General features: G+C 43.2%; 1 protein-coding gene across 1 annotated transcript; it reads left to right on the top strand.

Moving 5' to 3' along the window:
- Positions 1–3,817: 3,817 nt before the first annotated feature.
- On the top strand, positions 3,818–18,168 carry ICOSLG (inducible T cell costimulator ligand). Its single transcript, XM_088667821.1, has 6 exons — positions 3,818–4,200; positions 9,571–9,608; positions 10,316–10,672; positions 11,405–11,671; positions 12,616–12,777; positions 15,281–18,168. Exons 1-6 carry the CDS (start codon positions 4,187–4,189, stop codon positions 15,301–15,303), a joined length of 861 nt encoding a protein of 286 aa, XP_088523947.1. The 5' UTR covers positions 3,818–4,186; the 3' UTR covers positions 15,304–18,168.
- Positions 18,169–24,499: the final 6,331 nt, after the last annotated feature.

Here is a 24,499-nt window from a genome sequence, read left to right on the forward strand (position 1 = left end):
TCATATGCTGGGCCAATAGCAAAATAGCCACACACATCCTGCGAATTCCATAGCTATTTTTCTGTTTTAACAAGGGCAACAGAAAGAAGAATAAGGACTTTTACTTATGTGTATTCTATATATTATGCTCAGGGTGTTTTTGAATGGAGGTTTTGAAATTTAGCAAACACAGCACAGCTGTGATATTAAGGGTACCAAACACAGACACTTCCTTTCCCATTTCCTGTGCTATGACTGAAGTTTGAAGAAGTTGCTTTGGGGAAGTACCCTGTATATTGTAACAATGCCATTAAAAATATACAGTTATATAAAATATACATAGTACAAGCGACATGTCTAATGGTGTGGGTTGCTAGTGCAATCATATATTCTAGAACCTATATTCTCTGATAGCCTTTTGCGGAGAAATCCTGCTTATTTGAACTGTATTTTTAATGAGTACTGCGAATGTACCCTGTCAGTTGGATTGCAATGTGTTTGATAGGGGAAGTATTCTGTCTTGTCAGGTGAAACTTTGTTTATCTGTCACGGGGGAATCTTAGCTGGCGGCTGAGAAGCGGTAGGAGACAGAACTCTCAGTTTACAAAAGAAAGACTGTCTAGCTCAGGGGTCAGCAAACTTTTTCAGCGGGGGGGCGGTCCACTGTCCCTCAGACCTTGCAGGGGGCCAGACTATATTTTGAAAAAAATAAATGAACAAATTCCTATGCCACACAAATAGCCCAGAGATGCATTTTAAATAAAAGGACACATTCTACTCTTGTAAAAACATGCTGATTCCTGGACCGTCCGCGGGCCGGATTCAGAAGGCGATTGGGCCGCATCCGGTCCCCGGGCCTTAGTTTGGGGACCCCTGGTCTAGCTGGTGGTTGCAGGCGTAGAATTCCTAAGTTGATGAAATAGCTGAGCCTGGGCTAGAGAGGCCTGAAGAAGTGAATATACAGTACGGTATATGGGCAATCTGTTATAAGACAGTAACTGTTGGTTAGTGAGAGAGTCTGTTCTGGTTGGTGCTTTGTTTTCATGGTGGACAGCGGGAAAAGGATCAAAGAAGAAGGAAGATCTTGAGAGGAAGGCAGAGTGGCTTGGGGACCAAAGACTTGCTGGGGTTTCCAAATTACTTGGCTCAGGCTTAAGAAAGCCCAGAGAAGGAGTGGGAAGCAGTTTGGAATGCTAGGCAGGAAAGCCAGAGGAAGATTCCAGGACAGCAGGACAGTAAAAACTGGCCTAAACTTCAGTAGGGATTGAAACACGCTTCAACAAGAGTCCTCAGTGAAATGTAGGCGAGTCTTAACTGGGGCGGAGTAAATACAACAGTAATATGGAAAAATGCTTTTTAATAAGGTTCCTCAAAGCTGCCTTGATTTCATAAGAAGTATAGTGTAACATACGGTAAGCTGTTAAGGAACAAGTTATAGTGTACTGTATATCCATTTAAGCAGACAGTAATAAGCTTGTGCTCTGCTTAATCTTGCAATGGCTTTATACCACACCTACATCCCACAGTTTGCATGGTTATTGTTAAGTTTAGGGTGCAAAGCCTGTGAGTGATATTAAATGATGGCAGTGGTAAGGATTGAGGAAAACTGAAGTTGGGGTTTGTTAATAAAACAAGTAAGGAAATAACATCACCCCTTTCCCTTCACACTTTTAAGGGCATATTCTTTTAAATACTACAAAGTACATGTTTTAAAAATAAGAAGAAGAAAGGAGCATACAGAATAACTGGCTGAATTATCCGAGAGTGGGGGGAGATTCTGTTAAAATACACACTTCAACACCAAGTTTATTAGCTCTCTAATGTGAAGTCCCCTTGTGACTGCACCCTTCATGGAGGAATAGCTGTTGGTTTGAAAGCTTATTTGGGAGCATGGTTTTCACCTACAGAAAGTAACTCACCATGTTCTTACTTTATTATGAGCTTTCTCTATACAAAATGATCATGTACACACCCAGAGACACACTCCCAAAAGGAGTGTTTTCTGTATTTGTTTATATGTTAGGGTTGAGTTGACTGAATCATTACAATAAGAAATCCAGGGGTCAGTAGGTTCTATGGCTTATAGGTTTAAAATGATTTACTGGAGTGATTTGAAACTTGACAGTGTAAGAGAGGCACATTTGTAGATGGTCTATGCTGGATTTGGGGCAGGAAAAAAACTTATTTTATATGAGTAAAACATTCTGTGTATCTGAAGAAGTGTGCATGCACACGAAAACTCATACCAATGACAAACTTAGTTGGTCTCTAAGGTGCTGCTGGAAGGAATTTTTTTATTCTGCGAGTGACGAGTAGTACAGTATCTATTTTTCTTTCATAGACCATGTCTGGATGATTTTTCTGGAAAGATTTATCTGATTGTACCATTTCTTTTGGGAAACAGGTTGTTGACATAGGTCGAGGGAAATATCTGGTGTGTGCTTGTGAAAAATGTTTGCAGGTTTTATTAAAAAGGCATTGTTGTGGCCAGTGTTAACCAACCATAAGGGTGTTGTGTACACATGCTCTATATCAGGTATCCCCAAACTGCGGCCCTCCAGATGTTTTGTTCTACAACTCCCTTGGTCCCTAGCTAACAGGACCAGTGGTCAGGGATGATGGGAATTGTAGTCCAAAACATCTGGAGGGCCGAAGTTTGGGGGTGCCTGCTCTATATGAACCTGTTGCAAGGGAAGGTTCAGTAGAGGTTTAACTGAACCCAGAGTTGTAGCCTTTCAGTTGGATGGAAATGCCACCATCAGCAACTCACTGCTCAGTGCGCAAAGGTGGCTGAGAGTTGGAGGAAGGCCGGAGAATGAAAATTAGAATCTGTATCTTTGACAATCACCATCTCCCCCACTGGAGTCATTTTTGCTAGTTTTTCAATAGATCTATGATGTGTACTCCGCATGGTGTTGAGTGTTGGACTATGTCCTGAGAGGTCAGGGTTCAAATCTCCACAGGCCCAGCCACTGCCTTCTTGTCTCAACCTTTACCTCACAGCATTGCATACCCTTCAACATTTCTTCGATGAAAATAGGGACGTCCTAAGGAAAAGCAGGACATTCCATGATCAAATCTGAAACCAGGGCAGCTTCTAGAAATCTGGGACTGTCCCTAGAAAATAGGGACACTTGGAGGGTCTGGCATTGTTGTGATGATGGGAAAAGGAAGAGTCATATACAGTGGAGCCTTGGTTCTAGAACAGCTTAGTTGACGAACAAATTGGTTCCTGAATGCCGCCCAGAAGTGGTCTGGTTTTTTAAAACATTTTCTGGAAGCCGAACGTCCAACGCAGCTTCCGCTTGAGTGCAGGAAGCTCCTGCAGCCAATCAGAAGCCATGCCTTGGTTTTCAAACAGTTTCGGGAGTTGAACGGATTAAGTTCAAGAACCAAGGTTCCACTGTACACCATTTCCAGCTCCTGGAAGGAAACTTGGGGAACAAATGTCATTAAAAAAAACCCAGTAATATGTTACTACTCTCTCTCTCTCTCTCTCTCTCTTTTGAATGCATTTTATTTTCACTTGTTTATCTAGCCACCCAATGATGATTATTCACATTCATTGAAAGGCTGGATAAAAATCCCTCACAATGCAACCCTGCATGTAAAGTAAAAGGTAAGTCTACTGATAGCTGGGTGACGGGTCTGTAGAGCATGAGACTCTTTTAATACCAAGTTGGTTGGGTTCAAGCCCCACGTTGGGCAAGATCCTGGGTGTCCCACTGAATATATGGCAACTGAGTCCTATCATGCAGATTGGGTGCGAACGCATCGAGGCTGAGCCAATGGCGCGCGCACAGTATCAGGAGGCGCGACGTCACGGTACGTCACGCGCCGCCCGAGCGCCTATTTCAAGCGGGCGAGAGGCAGGGAGACGCCTCCGCCTGGGCGCCAGGCCTCGGGAAGCCCCGCTTTATTCCCTTCCTTTCCCTTTCGCGGGAGGGAGAAACCTCGGCGAGCTGCGCCGCCAGCTTTGCGGCCGGGAGTTTCCTCAAGGAAGCGGCTGCTTCGGAGAGCCAGCGTGCCGCGCCCCTCGGGGGGCGTAGCCGGCCAGCCGCACCGCGACACCACCGGCTCTCCATTTGCTGCTGCACAGCGTCTCCGCGGGGGAATTTCGGGGTCCGGAGATGGCGGCGCGGGGGGCGCCCCGCCGGCGGGTCTAGTTGCCCTCGCGCCCTTTGCTGTTGAGGCCGCCGCCGCCAGGATGGTGCCGAAGAGGTGAGTGGATCTCCTAGCAAAGTCTCGCACTTTGCACGCTGCTTCCTGGTGCTTCCCTCCTACCTAGTTGTTGGGTTGAAGACTTCCCCGTTCGGTTCCCGCTGCTTTGCTTGCAGGCCAGATGGAATAAATTTGCTTACATACGATATTTAAAAAGAGGATAGCGCCGAAGCGATTTCCTACACTTGGGTGTTGCGCTATGCTGTATGCGGATTGCTGCTGGTATTATTATTATTATTAAAAATGTTGCTTGCATTGATATGATTTTAACAGCAATCAGGCACCTTTGCTGAAACTAAGTATTACTAAATTGAATGGAAACAACCCTAGTGCAAGTTGGGGTGATCCAGGCTTTATTGATTAAATTGTTTTCGTCTGGACGGAGCCTAGGGTAGCAAACGCATCAAGAGTAATGCAACTAAAATTAAAGGCTTTTTAACATCACTTTCTGGATATATGTATTGAATGGCTGTTAGTCAGGACAGGGAAAAATGAAGCTGGTATGTTGATAGACAGAACTCCTGATTTTTGACTACCGGTGCTTTGTAAGACAGGCTTTTTTTGTGTGTGAGAGACGGGTCCCTCTCAATTATCAGCTAAACAGCTGAAAGACATAACACAAATGGCTCATTTTTATTGATACTGTGGCTTTTTTGTAATATACTTACAGTTAGCTTGTGGGATTCTTCTTTGTACGTTTTGAAAGGTGACATATAGAAACATCACAATTGGATTTGTGACTCAAAACACTCTGGCGGTGATAGCCCAGTGTTGTGGAAGTGGTTAGTGAAACTAACCACAACACAGCAAACCTGAATACCAAGAGAATGAGACAGGAATAAAGAGAACACGAATTGAGTAAACAAATACTTTGAAACAAATTCTGAAGGCTTTTATTATCAGTGGTTGGAAACCAGCTGTTCCTGACCAATGTTTGTGAATGATCAGGTATACTTCCTGACTTGGAACCAGTGCTTCAAATAAATATAATACAATCGTGTTAGAAACAATTGAGTTATCTTGGCAAAATAAGTGCTTAGGGTGGTACTTTCTTGGCTAAATCTGCTTAACAGCACAACGTATGCTTCCAGACACATTAATTTTGCAACAGCGTTGTCCCAGCACCACAATGCTGAAACAAATGCTTAGGATCACACACAGGATCAAAACTGTGGGGGGCAAGGGGCGGTGCCAAGGCACAGGAGGGGAGGGGCCACAAAGTGGGGGTGTGGGCGGGGCTATGGAGCCCAGGTGAAACTGACTCCGGTCTCACCTAGGCGCCGCGGTCTCCCTGGCTGCGCGGAAGGAGATGCTTTCCTGGCCCAATGATCGGGGTGGCTCTCCTTCCTTGGAGGTTTTTAAGCAGAGGTTGGAGGGCCATCTGTATGCGATGCTTCAGTCCAGATTCCTGCATTGGAGGGGTTGGGCTGGATGACCCTTGGGGTCCCTTCCAACTCTATGATTTTATGATCAGGTAGGTGCTGGAACCCCCCTCCCCTCTCTAACTTCCAGAGGCACCAGGTATCCTCAGCTGTCCTCCTTCCAAGCTGGCCTGGTTAGTGGAAACAGAAGCGGGATTGGGGTTGTGGGGAGAAACTCTCCCCTGCAAGCGATGCCCGGCATGAGCAATGCTAGTCACATGGGGGGGGGTTCCTTGTGAGATGAAGGTGCCACCACTGCAAAGCTCAACAGACTCCTTTGTCATGCAAAACAAGTGTGGCTTCCACATTCAGACAGGCAGCCCCTTTTACAGAGTCTTTGGAGAAATCTTCCCTTTCTGATTCCTGTGAATATATTGGCCAAGGCAGGCGGCGGCAGAAAGGAGGCTTTAAAGTGTGGTGTATGCAAAAGGCACCACCTGCAACCCAGGAAACGTATCCTGCCAATACTTCTCTTTGGTCCAGATCCTGGAAGGTTTTACCAGCTTTTTGGGTAGCTCATACCTATGCAGTCACATGCCAATGTAACAACAGAGCATAGAGGCAAAAACAAACAAACCAGGACATGTTTATTTGAGGCTTCCAATCCACAGTGGGAAATAAGTCTCTGACATTCAGACGTGCCCCCAAATATTACCCAGTTCCCTCGGACAAAAGTGTGGAAAAAACCCGCTCTCCCTACAGTGGCAGGCTTGCCAATTTTTAATATTTATTCTGTCCCTTTTGGGGTGGTGGTGGTAGAGAAATCTATGGCTTTTGCATGGAGAATGTAGCCTTCTGTATAAAACTAGAATCACATCCATTGCTCTGTCCATTTTTTGCCTCTGGTCCCACTGGCATGTTGTCGACCTGGAACATTGCCCATGAATACAAGGAACAGGGACAACAATCTTTTAAAAATCCAGTCCTGTAATACATTACAGTGAAGAATCATAGAATTGTAGAGCTGGAAAGTCCAACCCCTTGTGATTCAGGGATCTTTTGCCTAGTGTGGGGATCGAACACACAACCCTGAGATGAATAGTCTTGTGCTTTAGCAACTGAGCTATCCCTCTCCTTTAAGGGAAGTTGCTCTGGAACGCAATGGATCAAATGGCATGGAAGCAAGGTCAGTTGGCAAAATTAAAAAGAGCAAACTGGCAATCGTACACAACGATGAAAAGGAAAATTGTCCTGGTTCTGAAATCTGTGCAGGGCTTTTGGCCAGAAACCCCAATCTGCAGAATGAGCAGGAGGGCAGCAACAAGCCACAGAAGAGCTGGTTTACTATAGTTTACACATTGCTATATAATACGGCACGCGGGGTGGTGGAGAAGATAAGATCATGATGCTCTTTAACCCTGGGGGTAGCCAGCTCTCTGGGTACACTCAGATCAAGGCGGTCAGTCTGTCTCTTTTACACATACACACACACGCAGAGGCGGAGCACAGCCCGGCGGAGCACGAATTCGGCGTTCCTGCCCGCCGCGCCCTCCAGCTTCCTGTCGCGCTCTCTGGTTCCCCGCCGTGCTTGGCCTTGCCGAGGGCGCAACAAGGAGCTGGAGGGAGGGTGCAGCGTGGTGGGCGGGAGCGCCGAATTCGTTCTCCGCCAGGCTGTGCTCTGCCTCTGCCCTCCAGCCCCGCCGGCAGCGCTGCTCTCGCCCACCGCTGCGCGCTCCGCCGGGGTCCTGGCAAGTGCAAGCGGCGGGTGGGGGGCAGGCTGGCAGTGCCCCTCCTATTGTCTTGCTTCTAGGGGGGACAGCTGCCCCCCTCTGCCCCACGCTGGGTACGCCCATGATCACACACTAACAATAATCCATACTGCATTGAGTTGGTTGACTGCAGCTTCCAACAGCCCCAGTCAGCATGACTAATTGTCTGTCAGGGATTGAGGTGTGTAACCACCAGGGAAAGGCACCTTGGATATTTAGTTATTTTATTTATAAAAATATTTCTGTACACCTATTTCATAAAATATATCAAAGTGGTAATTTTTTAAAAGAAAGATGAACATGAGGCATCAATTAACCCTTGTGGAAAGGTGTATTCTTAATTGCCTGCATAGAAAAGTTTCCATCAGGCATTTAAAAGTTGAAACAGATTGCAACTACTGTACTGAATCTCTATTGGCAGAGTCTTCCACAATACAGTCATACCTCTGGGTACGTTTGCTGCGGGTTGCGTACATCATGGGTTACAAACGCGCCGAACCTGCAAGTGCCGGAACGGGTTACTTCCGGGTTCTGCAATTCGCGCAGACGCATCAAATGATGTCATGCGCAGAAGCATGCGCAGATTCGGCGCTTCAGGTTGTGTACGGCTCTGGTTGCGTACAAGGTTCCAGAACGGATCCTGTTTGCATCCAGAGGTACCACTGTACTGGGATATAAGGACTCTTGCCTCATTTGTAATGAAAAAGATGGAGCTATTTCGATAGTAGGCTTATTTTGAATGAAGTTTAACATTCACATCTGTTAATACTGCTATGTATATAAAAAAACTGAGGTTCCAGCATTCACATATTGTATTAAAAGTGCCATGGGTAACAAGGAATAGAGGGGATGCTGCTCCATACCAGTGAGGACCATCACACAAAAAGCATTGGTTCTAAAATGGCTTAGTTCCCCCCCCCCCGAACCTTCAAGGCAGAGGCGAAGCTAGCTGCTCCAGCTGCTGTGCACCCAGGGCGGGGTGAGCCTTCAAGGGGGGTGCCGCGGCGAGCATCCCAGGGGGCAAGCTGCCCATGGCGGGCTGCTTCCTGGGCGGGGTGGGAGGGAACCGCACCGCTTTGCCAGCAGCCTTCCTCCCTTCTCTCTTCCTTTTGCTGGGGGAAGGCTTCCCTCCACCCAGGAAGCAGCCTGGGAGCGGGAACTCCCAAGCTTCCCCCGAGCTGTCAAAAATGAAGGGGGGAAAGGGGAAGGCCGTGCAGCTTTGCCCCTTTCCCCAACGGCTCAGGGTAGGCTTGGGAGTTGCGGCAGACCGCCACCCTTCCTCTGCCCCTGCTTCAAGGACAGCAAATTAATATAAATACAGTCACAAAAGCACAAACACACATGAGAGTTGGTGTAATGATTCAAAACATAGTCTGGACTGAAGAGAGCCACGATTTCCTGGCTTCAGGCCTTTTGCATATGCAACACAGAGATAAAAATATTGACCTGCCTTCTTAGAATCATACAGTTGGAAGGGAACTCAAAATGCTGTCTAGTTAAACCACCAGGCACTGCAGCAAATGTGCTATAAAAAACCTGTTACAAAGGAGAGTCTTTCACCACCTAAGCAGCCTGTTCCACTGTCCCGACAGCTCATACCAACAGGGAATCCTTGTTGATGTTCAGTTAGCATTCCCTTTCTTGTAACTTGAACCTTTTGGTTCTGGTCCTATCCTTTGGAGCAACATAAAACAAATTTCCATCACAGTTATTGGGTTGTTGTGTACAAGAATAAGAAATTCTGAAATAATATGGGAATATCTGTGAGGACTGCTATTATACAGTCTTTGTATCCATATTTTTTGTTTAGTTGTGTCTTACAAATTCTTAATAATATGTATTTAAAAAGGTAATGGGACCCCAGACCATTAGGTCCAGTCGTGGACGACTCTGGGGTTGCGGCGCTCATCTCGCTTTACTGGCCGAGGGAACCGGCGTACAGCTTCTGGGTCATGTGGCCAGCATGACTAAGCCGCTTCTGGCGAACCAGAGCAACGCACAGAAACGCCATTTACCTTCCCGCCGGAGCAGTGCCTACTTATCTACTTGCACTTTGAGGTGCTTTTGAACTGCTAGGTTGGCAGGAGCAGGGACCGAACAACGGGAGCTCACCCCTTCACGGGGATTGAACCACTGACCTTTTGATCGGCAAGCCCTAGGCTCTGTGGTTTAACCCACAGAGCCTTTATTTATAAGTTTATAAAATTCTTGCCTCATAATCTGTTTTTATTTTGTTTCAGCTTTGGATTCATGATGTTCCTTTGGGTTCAGACAGCTGGTAAGTTATGAATGCATTGTTTGCTATGCTCAAATATAAAGCAAACCTTTAAATATGCTGATAATGCGGATGATCAGTCCTGTCTTTCCCCCCTAAACTTCAGGGTGGACTGCATAAATGCAAAGCCACTTTAAAATACACAGGTAACTAAATTAACATTTCAGGTAATAATCCTACACTCCATACAATTCTCATAATGCTTTCTCTTACCCAGGAGAGCTGCCATGCTAGAATCTCCTGTTAATGTTTCCCACTCAGATAGGTTCTGTGTCTTTAGTATGTGCACTGCTGGAAGATAATCAACATATGCATTGCCACATTTGCATGTTAGGAAGAGCTGTACCTGTTCAGTGCCTTGTGGCATGGAAGATGTGGCCATGGACTCTTGGAGAAGAGTCTGAGAAGACCCTGAGACTCAGTTAAGTTTCACTTGGACTAAGTTGCTATGACACAGGTAGAAGGTAATCAACAAGAAATCAGTAATAATAAAGAGGAGTAGACGCCATGAGGGCTTTCCCCCATTAGGCCAAAGTCACCTTTCCAGAGTGTATAACATCAAGTGAACTCAAACTGGTGAATTAATTTATTCTCTTCAGTGGGAATGAAAAGAAATGTGGCCCCAGTAAAACTGGATTTTATGGAGACGTTCTTAAAAACCATATGTTGCAATGTTTGTTTGTTTTCAATTTCCCATTTTGTCTTTATAGCTAACATATCAGTGACTGGCATAATAGGAAGTACTGTTGAACTGAGATGTGATGAGTTAAATGGCACATTCATCTTAAATAACTTTCGAGTAATATGGCAAAAAGAAGGGGAAATAGAGTGCTTTGTAGAAACCTATGATTCTGATGAAGATCTGACTTCATATCGCATGAAAAACCAGTGTCCCGACTTCACAGGGAGGACTCGGTTTAATGAGGAACCGAAGGAGGGAAAATTTACTCTGCAACTGTTAAAGATCAGTCCTAAAGATGAGTTCACATATAGCTGTGTGGTACTGAAGAATGAAAAAGGAAAATTTACAATACACAGAGAAGTAAAAACAAACCTCAAAGTGGCAGGTAAAGCAAATGTTTATAAACCATCAGTGATAAATTCCTGTTCTTTTGCCAAACTTTGTGTATGTCAGAGAATGGCATAAAAGAAAGCTGTGTTCAAGTGTGTTTCTGAGTTACACGGGGCACGGAGGAGCAATGGTGTTTTAAACAAGAAAATGTACTTGGCACACCAAGGGCAATCCCATTCATTGGCACGTCCTTCCTTTTCTCCCACTCTGCATGGCTCCCTGAGCAAGGGTCATAGGAAACTTATTTGGTCCATCCAGCTCAGTGTTGCCTACACTGGCTGGCAGCAGCTCTCCAGGGTTTCAAATAGGAATCTCTCTCAACCCTACCTTGGAGATGCCTAGGACCTTCTGCATGCTGCAAAGCAGATGCTGTACCATGGAAGTAGGGCCTTTCCCCTAGCACTGCCCTGTCAGCACCCCTCCTGTTCATGGAGAGCTTTTCGCAGAGGAGAGCTGAAGGTGTATAGACCAAAACCTCATTCACCCCAACAGCCCATGAGGTCATAGTCTATACTACAACGCTACTTCCAATATTTCTGGTTCAACAGTAAGGCATCAACCAGGCAGTACAAGTCACTTGTGTGTGCAAACAGGACCCTACTCCCACTGCATGTGTTAGTGTAATCCAAGGACTGAAAATCCTTCTCTCAACCTTTTATACTGGCAACAGCTCCAGACTGTGTTAAAATATGTTGTCTTTACTTCTTCCCCACCCCCCACCCCCCAGCAAATTACAGCACGCCAGTTCTAACTCACATGTCATCTGGAGAAGAGACGACCTTTAGTTGCACTTCTAGCCACGGGTACCCACAACCAAAGGTTTATTGGGTAAATCATACTGACATCAGCCTCTTGAACTCAACTCAACATTATACTAGAGCGCCTGACGGGACGATCAGTGTTTTCAGTACGTTAACAGTGAAAGCAGCTACTGGTATCAAGTTAGAGTGTACAATTGAGAATGAACAGCTGCACCAAAATCTAACTGCCACCAGTAAGTTGATGTTCTTCATTTTATCTCCTCTGAAATATTTTTCATGCACAGTGAAATATTTATACCGAAGAACAAATTGGTCAAGTAAGCTTAAAAAACAATAACTACAGTGTAATTCATGTCCAGAACCCAAAAAACCTTGACTTTCTGATCATTTGTCAGCTAGAACAAAAGCCTTTGGCTTCTTAAATAGAGAGGAAAGCTTCAAATTTAAATTCAGATGCAATAAGAAATCATATGGGTTCCAGGACATGCTACTTAAAGCCTTAGAACAAATTATTGGCAGGCTAGCTCATATCAGGATGTGAGATTTGGCCCACCTACTCCTGCTGCCTCTTGGCTGGTAAACAGACCTGCCTTAAATCACAACAACTTTTGTTTCAGTTCTGCTAGCTGGAATGCTATTTTTAAATCTCAGCAGTTGTGAAGTCTGTTTGTTATCTGGCTGACCTTGAGGGAAATGGGAGCTGGATGGAAGGCTATAACTCAGCTGGGAGTGTATGTAACTTATTGACTTAGATATGCTTAAGGAAATCTCTGGGTGATGACCAAAGTTTCCCATCCTTTTACATGCAATGTGCAAATTATTAGGATAAAAGTCCCTTTTGCTAAAAGGCGATACTTAAGTTTCATTGTATTTTAGTAAAATTCAGTTTTTGAGCATGTGCTGTAAGCATAAAAACACTTAAACTGTGCAGTTACAGGTAGGTAGCCGTGTTGGTCTGACGTCGAAACAAAATAAAAAAATTCCTTCCAGCAGCACCTTAGAGACCAACTAAGTTTGTCATAGGTATGAGCTTTCGTGTGCATGCACACTTCTTCACAGTTCTTAAACTGTGCAGTTTATGTTGTTTGCAGAACTGTTCTCTCTGAGCCTGTGTTACATTTTTTTAAAAAAACCTCTCCTTCCTCCTTCTTCTCCCCTTGGCGTTGTTTCTATTTAGTTGACACAACCAGTCCTGAAAATAGCCCCTCGGTTGATAACACCCCAAGTAAGACAAAAGGTGCAGTTCTGGGTTCTGTTGCAGCTGTCTCAGTAGTCATTCTACTTATTTTGTACATCGTGTGGAAGAAAAGGAGGACTTCTGTTCCGAAGACTTACATTGGTAAGTGAACAGTATACCCAGTTTAACAAGCCTAAGGAGCAGGAGTAGAGAAGCAGTGGTTCTCTCTCTCTCTCTCTCTCTCTCTCTCTCTCTCTCTCTCTCTCTCTCTCTCTCTCTCTCACACACACACACACACACGACTTCCAGAATGGTTAAACTAGCATTTCTGAGTCAGCTGATACTTTGTGTAGACAACCAGAGTAGCTTGTCATGTAGAGTATACATCTTCACCCAAGGGTGCTGCCTGGGGAATCTCTTCCCATGATTACCAGTAAGGTTTGCCACAGTCCACATTTCAAGCACATACCAGGTTTACCAAGGCTGAAGTGGACCCGCTGTTGAGATCACTGGAAGGGTATGTAGCATTATCTCCTTGAGTGAAGGAAGACAGCTAGTTGATGGTATTAGACTTTCTAATGAAGCGGACCTATTTTAAGACACTCCATTTGCATGCCTGCTTGTGAAAACTGAAATGATGCTGTAGTGGAACATCCTACAGCCACAAACTTAGGAGAACAGGCACGTGGAAGGGGAAACTGGGGAGATTAAAAGAAAGACGTGTTGTGCTGCACTTATTGTAGTCCATTCTCAAAATATGGGAATACTTCAGAGTCGGCCTTCTCAAAGGAAGCCTGCCACATCTTACATGTTGTCTCCGTTCATCCTGGCTTGCTCTGGTTGCTGGAACATGTAGGTTTCCATTTTACAAATCGCCCTTGTTATAAAAGGAGCTGAAGAACAAAGTGCTAACTTTGGACGACCTGTGGACAGCGTATGGCAAATCTCCCGAGGAGGGCCAGTTGTGTAATAGGCACTTATCATGAAAAGCTACCGGCTAGAAATGCCTTTAGGCTTCCTTCTGCAAACTTCATTGCTGGTGTAGAGCAGAGGTTGGGGAAGCTAATGTCTTCCAGATGGTGATGGACTCCCATCAGCTCAAGCCAACGTAACCAGGGGTTAAGGATGATGGGAGTTGTAGTCCAACAGCCCCTGGAGGGGCACATGGGCCTCATCCCTGGTGTAGTCACTCTGCTTCTAACTCAGGATTCTATTAATGCATAATTCAAGATTCCCATTGGGTCAAAGACAATATGCTCCTCCCAAAAAAAGACTCTAGCCACACTTGTACTAAAGAGAACTAATGTCAATGAAGAGAGCCAGTAATGTCACCATGGCCAAGTATTCCTGGCTCCCATGCCATTCTTATTGATGTTTACAGCTCAGCTGTATTTATTTGTATTGGAAGAATAGCTTCTGCCTCCAAAACATCATCTTGGTCTAACATATGCTAATTGTTACTTAAAACAATGTTGTCATATCAAAACAATCAGAACAACATTGGCCATAGCAACTTACTCAAATAAGAAAACCACAAAATAAACAAAGCATAGAATCAGTCCCACATCTGCAGAGCATCTGATTAATCATAGATGCCTTCCGTAAACTCCTAAACTTGCTTGCCAACAAATGATGGCAAGGGTAATAAGACGCTCAGTGATTGTAGATCGTAAACCTTCCATTCATCATGTTGCGGGTTATTCATCTTGTGCACTTTCATGTAATCCTGGCTCAACAGACAGTTCCTTCTCTTGGTGTCAACTCAAATTAGACTAGCTGTCTCTCTGTAATTCCTGTTTAAAATATGCCATTGAACTTCCTTCTCTTTGTGATGTCTTGAGTCCTTGTGTGCCATCTTGAAAGCAGTTTAAATGGTCCTCGTTCTATTTACAATACACAGCCACGTATAATACAAAAGTTCTACAAATCTCTTTTTATATCAATTGGTGTTCATAAAAATGAAGAATCAAACAACACAGTAGTCAGTAGAAAATGGTTCACTCAGCCCAGTAGTGTTTTCCTGAAAAATGCATACTTCAGAACACTAAACTGAAATTTTGTAATGATAAGAACATACATTTTAGCTTGATGCAGACCTCTGAGCAACTTGTAGCTTCTTTTACAATATTTTTGATGTAAGAACTTGCATACTTTTCTGGGCTTTCTCATTTCTTTCTGTCTTGCAAATAAATGTAGGTCATGCATAATAAATGTTGGTCAGTGTTGCAATCCTCTTATTGTGGTCCCTTTGCTTCTGACATTTTGGGGGTTCCATTGCTCTGAGCATTCAGAGTGCTGGATACTGTCATGTCCCAAAGCAGAGAAATTTAGCGTGGGTCCTAACCAGGGTTTTTTTTCCAGCCAGAACTCAGTTCTGGCACCTCTTGGGTGGATGCCGTTGCCATTATGAGAGAACAAGGGTGTTCATTGTGCATTCCGGCACCTTTTTTCTCTATTAAAAGAAAAAGCACTGGTCCCAACAAACCAGACACTATTACCTTGATTTGTTAGCCCTTGTTGCTATGACAGCTGTAGATGGGCAAGACAAGAGGCCTTGAAGGGGGGGAAGCACCAGGGTTTGATGTTTTAATCCTGTTCTACTATACAATATTTCTATAATCTAACCCATATAACATGTATTCTGTTGTGTGTGTTTTTTTTAAAGCTCCTGCTGAAATAGGAAACTGAGATTTTGGACTGCTGGAGTAGTGTTGCCTGGAAACATTCCCACAGAGACTGATGGTTGTGTGTTTTCTATCTGCAGCAGAGCATGGACTGGAGCGGAACACTTACACACTTCCAGCAGCTTGCCATGTTTAACCTTCTACTGGTGAAAGGCAGAATGCTACCTGGGCCACGACTGATAAAGGCTATGTTATAAAGTTAGTCCACCCAATGAAACCCAGAAGGGGCACACTTCTTGGGCACAGCTCAGAACTGATTCTGTGGGGGCGTCAACATACACCTTTGAGCTTTCCAAGGACTGCTTCACTTGTTAATGACATTTTGGTACTGAACAAATTCACAGAGGAGCATTTTGTCAATGGCTTAATGGAGCTTCTTTGTTCTACAGCAGCATATGCCACTGAATGCCAGTTGCTGAGGAGCAATAGGAGAGGAGGACTAGTACTTTCATGCCTTGTTTTTCAGCTTCCTCGAAGCAAATGATTGGCCTCTGTTGGAAGTAGGCTGCCGGACTAGATGGACCTGATCCAGCAAGGGTGGTCACCTTGTGAAGTGTGGTGGCACTTCTGAGCCCGGTCTTCCAGTGCTGGTATAGAACGGAAGACTGACATGGAATCAGCCCCCCAACATTAGACCCAGAGGTTTGGTTGTATAGGACAGACACATGAGGACAGCTGTCTTATTTTAAAAGATGGGGGACATGCCATGGACACCACCTCCAGGGAGGTGGGCAGGTCTGTTAATCAGTTGGGAATATGATCCTCTACACCAGACATTACTAGAGTTTATCACTTTGGGCCCAAATTAGGCCAGAGTTCCTATCTCGGTTTAATGGCTTCATCACAATCTGAACTTCAGCACATGCGTCTTACGTGGGAACCATATTAACTGCAAGCTCTGCTACTGTTGAAGGTGAAACAATCTTGGGCAGAAAATGAAAAGGCCTCTGGCTAGTTATGATTGCTTTCCCCTGCTAGATACTCCAGCCAATTAACAGTCAGCCCAGTTGTGTAACAATAGCAAATGGAATGTTTCGAATGCTGGGATGTGAATGCATTACCATTTGCCAAAGGTTCTTCAAGAGCAGCTTTAGTGGACAGACATCTCATTTCAGTACAGCTGCAAAATCTAAACAAACCGAAGGCTGGGCTTCAGACATGCAAGATTGCAAAGATCGGAACTTGTAAATCCTAGTTGTAAGATTCCATCCAACGTTTTCTATGCATTTGCAGGGGAAGTGCGATGTGCATTTACAGGTTGAACACTGAAGGAGTACAGACAACTTCAGTACAGGGGTCTGCTCTGTCCATGCTTCCTCGTGAACAGTGAATGCACCAGAAGGAATGCAGGGCTCTGGATTTGTGCAAGTGTTCATATGATTTACTGAGTTGTTGGCTTCATGTTGCCAGTGTGCTAAGTCCGAATTGGAAGATAAGATGGCAAGGTAGGCATGCAGAGATAGCAGCACATAGTGAATGGTGATACATGCATTAATCTGGGGTTTTATTAGTAGATTGGATTATTTCTCTTAACCCTTTATGCCATGCTTAGCCATCTGAGTGTTTGAAAGGGGAAGTTTCAACTTGCCATGTTGGAGCTTTCTAGATCTCACTTAACACTTTTCAAGTAAAATCTCAGGGTAACCATGGAAGTCCTCAGGATATATTTATATTAATTGATCTGTACAGTTAAACTTTTGGCGTGCTAAATCAAAATCTTTAGCTTCGTGACATCTGTGTTAATTGGCATGATAAAGTAGACATATTTTGGGACACATACTTTAAACTGGTACTTTTATCAATTCAATCATCATAGACACCAGAAAAGCAGTATAAATTACAGCCTTGATCAAACCAGAAGACTTGAATTGTTTATTAGAGAGCCAGTGGAATTCTATTGATGGTCTTGTTACAACTCAGTCCTAAATACTTGGGAAAGTATTCAATTATTTCCTAAGTAAGTATTGTTGAAAAACCTGCCTTAAAAGCACCATTCTGAATTTATACTCTGCAATTATTGTACATATGTACATATTGTACAATAGATGAGCTGAAAATTCCTCATGAAGCTAATACTTTACTTAGTTAATCTCACAGGGATATCATCTATTTGACTTTACTAAAATATATTTTTTATTTCTTTGTTTATAAATTGTGCAATATGAATGTGAATCTTTGCTCTGTTTCTTCCCAAACAAATCATGTCCTGGTTGTTGTTTTGTTCTAGTGCACTGTGATAAAATGGGTTTTATTCACTGTTCAACACATCGGTAGAAATTTCAAGTTTTCCTTATCTCAATGCAGATAATACTCATTTTCTATCATCCCACCCTTTACCTCCTATTCCCTCACCGACAAAAGTCTGATACTTCCACTGCTACCAGCAAAGGAAAAACAATTTGGAATTTTCCAGTTATAAACACTTGTGTGCTTCGTGACGCATTATCTTTCATTTCTTTAGATGTTTCCTGAAGACTGACCTTTTAGTGCATGATCTACCTGATGTATAAGATTGGACCTTGTCCACAGTATTTCTGCATGTCATTTTAATCTGTTTTTATGACATTGTTTCAGTGTTTGTAAGTTTTATACTGTTGTACACTGTTTGGAGATGCACCTTCAATGTACTCTTTTTTTGCGCCTGCTAAAACATTCTTGTTTAGACAAGCCTACTCAGATTCTTAGAAAGTTGAGGTAACTTTAATCTGTTTTAGTATTTAAACTTTTGTGTGCTTTGAAGTATGGCTGTGAATTTTTTTGAACGTAATTGCTTTATCTTTTTGCAAACTGCTTTGAGGCTTTTTTTACAATCGTGGTGTGTAAATTTTATTAAATAAACAAATATATATTTTTAAAAAATGTTTTTGAACCAATGTAAGCTCAGTTTTACTTTGAACAAAGAGCCAGTTCCTAGATGATGATTAAATTTTATTATCCATCCTCCTACAGATGGTCTCAGGGTGGATTGCAACAATATATAGCAATATAAAATGCAGCATTAAAAGCAGACTTAAAACACTACAATCACACCCCCATCGTTCTGCCCGGACACTGAGGTCCAGTGCCAAGGGCCTTATGGTGGTTCCCTCACTGCGAGAAGACAAGTTACAGGGAATCAGGCAGAGGGCCTTCTCGGCTGTGGCACCTGCCTTGTGGAACGCCCTCCCATCAGATATCAAAGAGGAAAACAACTACCAGACTTTTAGAAGACATCTGGAGGGAGCCCTGTTTAGGGAGGCTTTTAATGTTTAATAGATTATTGTATATTAATACTTCTGTTGGAAGCCGCCCAGGGTGGCTGGGAAACCCAGCCAGATGGGCGGGGTTTAAATAATGAATACAGTAATAATAATAATTAATAATAATAATGTTCTGCAGGGTTTTGGATTTGCAGTTCCTCTGTGTTCAATGCCCCTACCCCCAGTTCATTAAAAACCCATTAAATGTTTAAATGAATTGCACCTGGCAACCACCTCCATCCAGTTGCAGCCTGTGCCATGGGTTACAACAGTGAAAACACAATCTTTAAAAAGCAGTTTAGAACTTAAAATTGCAGAAATACGGTGGGTCCTCAAAACAATAACTATTGACACGGACAAATTGTAAAACATAAAAGTCCTACTTTTGCCCCCCCAGGCAAACAAAGTGGCTATATCAGGAGCGGGGAATTACCGTACTTTCCATCTGAGGGCCACAATTGCTTGTGGACAGCCTGGGAGTTGCATGCCTGTGGTGGGCTGTGCTAGAGGCCAGAATAGATGGAGCAAATGGGTGTGACTTAATGCTCCAGACAGCCAGCAAGCATGAGGTTTCTACACACATATACCCTGACTCTCCATATTTTTTCATTCAGCAAATGAAGGGGCCTGACCACAGCTCAAAGACACATTCCAAGAGAGCATGAGCAAGCCAGATAGAGGTTGCGGCCATGGAAGAGAGTCCCCAGAGTTTGTCAGAGGGGACTAGAGGACTCACGGACAGAAAGTTTGATATTCCTGAGTTACCTGCATACCATGGTAAGTTGCATTTTAACCAACGATCATCTGTATTCCCCTGGTTTTATATTCCAATTCAATCAACCACTTTTTTTTTTACTGTGTTCCACCCTCAGTGGTCAGAGATTCACTGGACTTCAGGTATAGGAGGAGATTTTATAGCCACTTTCTCAGTTTATTTCCTAGTTAAATGACAAAGAACTATTCACATTTTGGATCTTCAAGTCAATGATCTCAGAATATTTCCCCCCCCCAAAAAAATCCCCCCTTAAATTCTAGGTTTATGGGCTCCCCATAGACATTTGGAATGTCCACTTTGAGAGCAGAATGGACCTTGGGCCTGATGTTGTGGTCTTACCAGTACAATGAAGGAAAGGAAAGGTGTCTCAAAAGTGTTTATTTTAATATTCTGTATCTCAAACTCTTTAAACATATTTCAGCTCCATTACTCTTGGGTGTCTGATGAATGCTAAACATGGTACCAAGCCATTAGGTTTATAAACATAGGTGAACAAAACTATATTAAGAAAGAGGAGGCTCTGTCCATATTTCCTTAACACAAATATGGTGCATTTGCCTATGCTATTGACTGGGCTGAAAAATTGTACTTAAAACTTTCTAGGCTGATCAGAAAGGGGCTGGTTTTATTTTCAAACAGTAGTCTCTCTTACAATCACCACTCTTCCTGTTTTCTTCATAGTTCATGTAAAGTTTGTATGTTGAACTCAACTAAATTTGAAGGCAAGTTCACTCAATTGACTGAAGTTGCCATACTTGAGGTTTTCTAAATGTCAATTCTTTCATCATGTGCTAATGAGTCTGCTCTCATTGTTGCACATTTGTATCACTCATGTCCAAGCCCACTTCTTCTTTTTTAGGTGACATGCTGACGCAAACAAAATAAGTACATTACATGATGGTTTCACACACAAATGCCAAGGTGTTGGTGCATTGCTTATCAGGTTTGCCCATTGATTCAGGAGCTATCCCTTGCCTGAAACTTAGGCTAGCATACACAGCAGATTCTTGAATCTAAAGTACACATCAATAACACGAGCAATTTGGATGTTGATTATAACAGAGTGCAATTATGAGTCATTGTAGTCTTTGATAATAGTTGCCTTCCATTTTTCTTTCTGAATACTTCATCAAGCCTTAGCCAGTGTGACTTTGCATATTATGCTTCACTTTGGAAATGTTTAGGAAAGAGAAGCTATGGTGAGGAATGAATACTAGAAGTACTAGGTGGATTTTGCACTGGCAGTGCAATTGCCTATCCTCATGCAGTGGATAAGGGGCATAGGTAAGCTTGCTACAGGAAGTACAGGCTGTTAATGTTCTACCCCCTCCCTCTTTTAAAAACCAATCAGGATTGTACAAGAGGCAGGGATCGCATAGCTCTGTTCCACTAGTCCTAGTTCTCATTTTCATAATACATTTTTAAAGGTAGCGTGTTCTTGAATACATGCCTGTAACCACTGATGGCCTGGATGAGGATGAATCAACTTGACTCAGTCCAGATAGGACAGAATTTAGAGGGGCCTGCTAAAATTGGCAAGCTCTTACAATGTGTTATGGTGTCAGACAGGCACTCGTAGTTTGGTTTGGCTTGGCTTGCACTGCATGTGAGTTCAGAATTTCTTCAAATTGCAGTCTAAGAGGAGATGGTTTGCCTCAATCTGGAAACTGTGTGATACAAAGGGTCATACTTAAGAGCTAAAAATTTATCACATGGAGTGCAGTTTCCATTTCCCCTCCTAGGAAAGTCCCACCATGTTTCCCTACTCCTACTCTTTTGGCCCTGGTCTAAGAAGATATGAAACTATATTGTGCTATGATTGATCCTCTTTTTTAAAAAAACTGATAGTATGTTGAGAAAATTTGAAGCAGTTGCAAACTTTGGTTTCTGGAGAGTTAGCCATGTTAGTGTGTTATACTGAAAGCAACAGAGTCTCTTGGCACCTTAAAGACTAACACATCTACTGTGGCACAACCTTTCATGTGAAACCTAATCAAATACACAAAAAAGGTTAAATTAAATTCTGTCTTCTGCAGAATAATTTGCTATCAAATTTCTTAAATGCTAAAGTTAATAAATCAATGGGGCATTTCTTCCCTATTCTTTTAAAGAAAGATACCATACCATTTGAGGTGGATGGTCTTATTTTTAAGCAAACGGGGAATCTTTGCAATAATGAGAATGAAACTCCCAGGGGGAAGAAAAGGGAATTTGGAGTGGAGGGCCGAGAGAGGAACTGGTTTTACTCCCACCAGCATAAATGACACTAAGGAAACAGAATTTTATTTCCCTTTGTAAAAGGGAACTATCATATTCTTCAGCAGAGAGGAAATCTGTGTTAAAAAAATTAAGTCATGAGATTCCAGGAGTAACCCATTATTAGCGCATACGTTTAACAAAAATGTTCTGAAAATTCCACTTGCAAGTTGCAGCTTGGGGAGTCCTGATGGCACACCAGATGGTATCCTTCATAGTTTAGAGTACCAGAAGCCCCCTCACCATCTTTTTTGCACACACCCCAATTTGTTGATGGGTTGTAAAGTGTACAATCAAGTGTGCAGATTCAGTTAACGTTTTGCAGGTACTAGTGCTCATCATTTTACCTGTCATATTTCTTGGCACCATAACTTTCCCACAGGTCCTAATGAGGAAAAAACTTTTAGTATTAGTACTTAACAGTACAACTTGCCCCTACAGCTATGCTCCCATGCAATGACTTTACAATATTTTAGCTGTTATGGGGAGGTATTTGTGTTTAGTAGTGTAGTGTTCAGTGCACTTAACCTGAGAAAAACCATAACAGATTGAACATAGTGGGACTAATTTCCAAGTAAGCATGCAGCGGAGTACACTGTTATTACCATAATGCAAGGATGGGGAGAACCTACTCTCTTTCAGATATTGTCTTTCAGCCCCAGCCAACCAGGCCAGTGATGGTAGTCCAACTTCACCTGGAAGGTCTTGACTCAGCCAACCCTGCGGTAACAGGGTTACATATTTAGCCAAGTTCTAAAGTTGCCCAGGTCATTCAGTGGTGGCTAGCTAGTCTGTTATGTATTGTATGTGTTTGGATTATTTATGTATTTGGATGACTTTCTATGATTTTATTGTTTAGGTGTATGCCAATAAAGGCTAACAACATAAAACTCTTGAAAACTCGTTAAGAAGCTCTATAGTATTTTAGGCCTTTTGCCCATTCTAATCTACAATGTTATTAAGTAGGAGAAGACTCTATTGTCATGTGGTTTGAGGTAATCAGTATGTGCTTTCAAAAATGAAGCAATTGTTGAAAATGAATTATAGTAAGAAAAGGGGTTTGGCTTAGCTCACCACCACCATGTAGAACCTCAGTGATATAAGCTACTTATTTGACTATGTCCAGATAATATGGAATAAGATACATTTGACTACTTACTTGTGGTGACAGGTTGTCAAGACTCTTGAACATCATCTTCTGAGAGAGGCTACTTGACAGTGCATCTCAACAGGGCAGAGTAACCTAATTTCTGAGTAAGTAAGCACCAACCTTTGGTTTTGACTTTGTAGCTAAAGATACTGTGAGTTTGGGGCAGTGGTGATTGCAGAAGAATTCTGAGTATATTTTCCTGTGGATGGCTTGGTACATGAGAGGTTGTCACTGGTTTGCACATAGCCTTTAGCCTTCAGACTCTCCAGGTACCTTCCAGATACCAAACTTTAATAATTTCAGGGCACTTGCTACACACCCAATCATGTTATGTTACACTGAATGAGACCATGCCTATACCTGATTTCTCAAGGGATATACAGTGGAACCTTGGTTCCCAAACTTAATCCGTTACAAGCGTCTGTTCGATTCCCAAAACAGTTCGGGAACCAAAGCTTCCTGCAGCCAATCAGAAGCTGCGGAAGCAGTGCTGGGCGTTCAGCTTCCAAAGAACGTTCAAAAACTGGAACAATTGCTTCTGGTTTTTGTTTGTCTGGGAGCTGGAACGTTTGTCTCCCAAGGCGTTTGGTTGCTGAGGTTCCACTGTAACTGGTTTGAGGAAAGAGAAATTGACCCCAGCAAGTTACGTTTTTTAAATAAGAAAAGCTGTGCAAGCTGCTCAGCATCAGTGAGAATCATATATAAACAGAGCTGATTGCATTCATATTCTTAATAGAACCAAAGGAAGCTATTTGTCCATCTAGCCCAGCATTGCCTGTTCCGACTGGCAACAGCTGCTCTAGGGTCTCAGGTTTTCCCCATCACCTGCTACCTGAGCCCTTTAAGAGGAGATGCCATGGGTGGACCTTTTCTGCCTAAGTAGCACATTGTACTTGTATGTAATGGTGACTGAAAAGCCCGTTCTAACTAGGTCATGATGTAGCTGCTGCAACCACCAACTATTTTCTAAGATGCATCACGTACATGTATGTAAGGTTGATACTAAAAAACGTTTTTAAACATGATATTCTACTTTGGAGATACTGGTCTCCCTGATTTGGACTCTGTCCTTGTGTCACAGTGGCACAATGTGCAAGGTCTACCTGTTTACCAGCCAATATCTGACTTTAAAGCATGGAAATCCCCAGAAAATTCCCTTAAGCCGGTTTGCCAAAAGTTCCTCCATGCAATGCACATGGGAAAGTCCCATTATGTAAAATTTCCTTTCCAGACAAATTATATCCTATATGGGAACAGTGCCAAGTTACGGCACAAGCAGCTGAACTAGTGAAGAGTTTATCCACATAAAACCAATAAATTGCTGTGTCTTGAGCGCTTTCACTTGATTGTGGATATTTCAGAAGTATAGGATCAGGTGCCTCAGTGCAGGAAATTCCTCTATGCCACACTGGGATTCTACAAATCCATCCCTAGTCTAATAAGTATCATTTTCTTAGAATGGAGCCATCTGCACCAACTTGTGGATGCAATTATTGAGGGCAACTTCGCATATTATGCGAAACAGTTTGCATACCACAACAATACTGTCTCCGCTCCTCCACATGCAGCTGCTGGGTGACCTTGGGCTACTCACACTTCTTTGAAGTCTCTCAGCCCCACTCACCTCACAGGGTGGCTGTTGTGGGGGCGGAAGGGAAAGGAGAATGTTAGCTGCTTTGAGACTCCTTCGGGTAGTGATAAAGCGGGATATCAAATCCAAACTCTTCCTCTTCTTCTTCGATACATGAAGGGGGTGTTGCCCACACATATGTTTAATACG

The sequence above is a fragment of the Zootoca vivipara genome, chromosome 4, assembly GCF_965207765.1.
Source record: "Zootoca vivipara chromosome 4, rZooViv2.hap1.1, whole genome shotgun sequence".
Classification (NCBI taxonomy): domain Eukaryota; kingdom Metazoa; phylum Chordata; class Lepidosauria; order Squamata; family Lacertidae; genus Zootoca; species Zootoca vivipara.

Bases quoted from the DNA above. Each gene is read 5' to 3' on its own strand.
- ICOSLG (XM_088667821.1), top strand. The intron at 10,673-11,404 runs GTAAAGCAAATG...CCCACCCCCCAG, and splicing joins AACAAACCTCAAAGTGGCAG to CAAATTACAGCACGCCAGTT. The intron at 12,778-15,280 runs GTAAGTGAACAG...TTTTTTTTAAAG, and splicing joins TGTTCCGAAGACTTACATTG to CTCCTGCTGAAATAGGAAAC.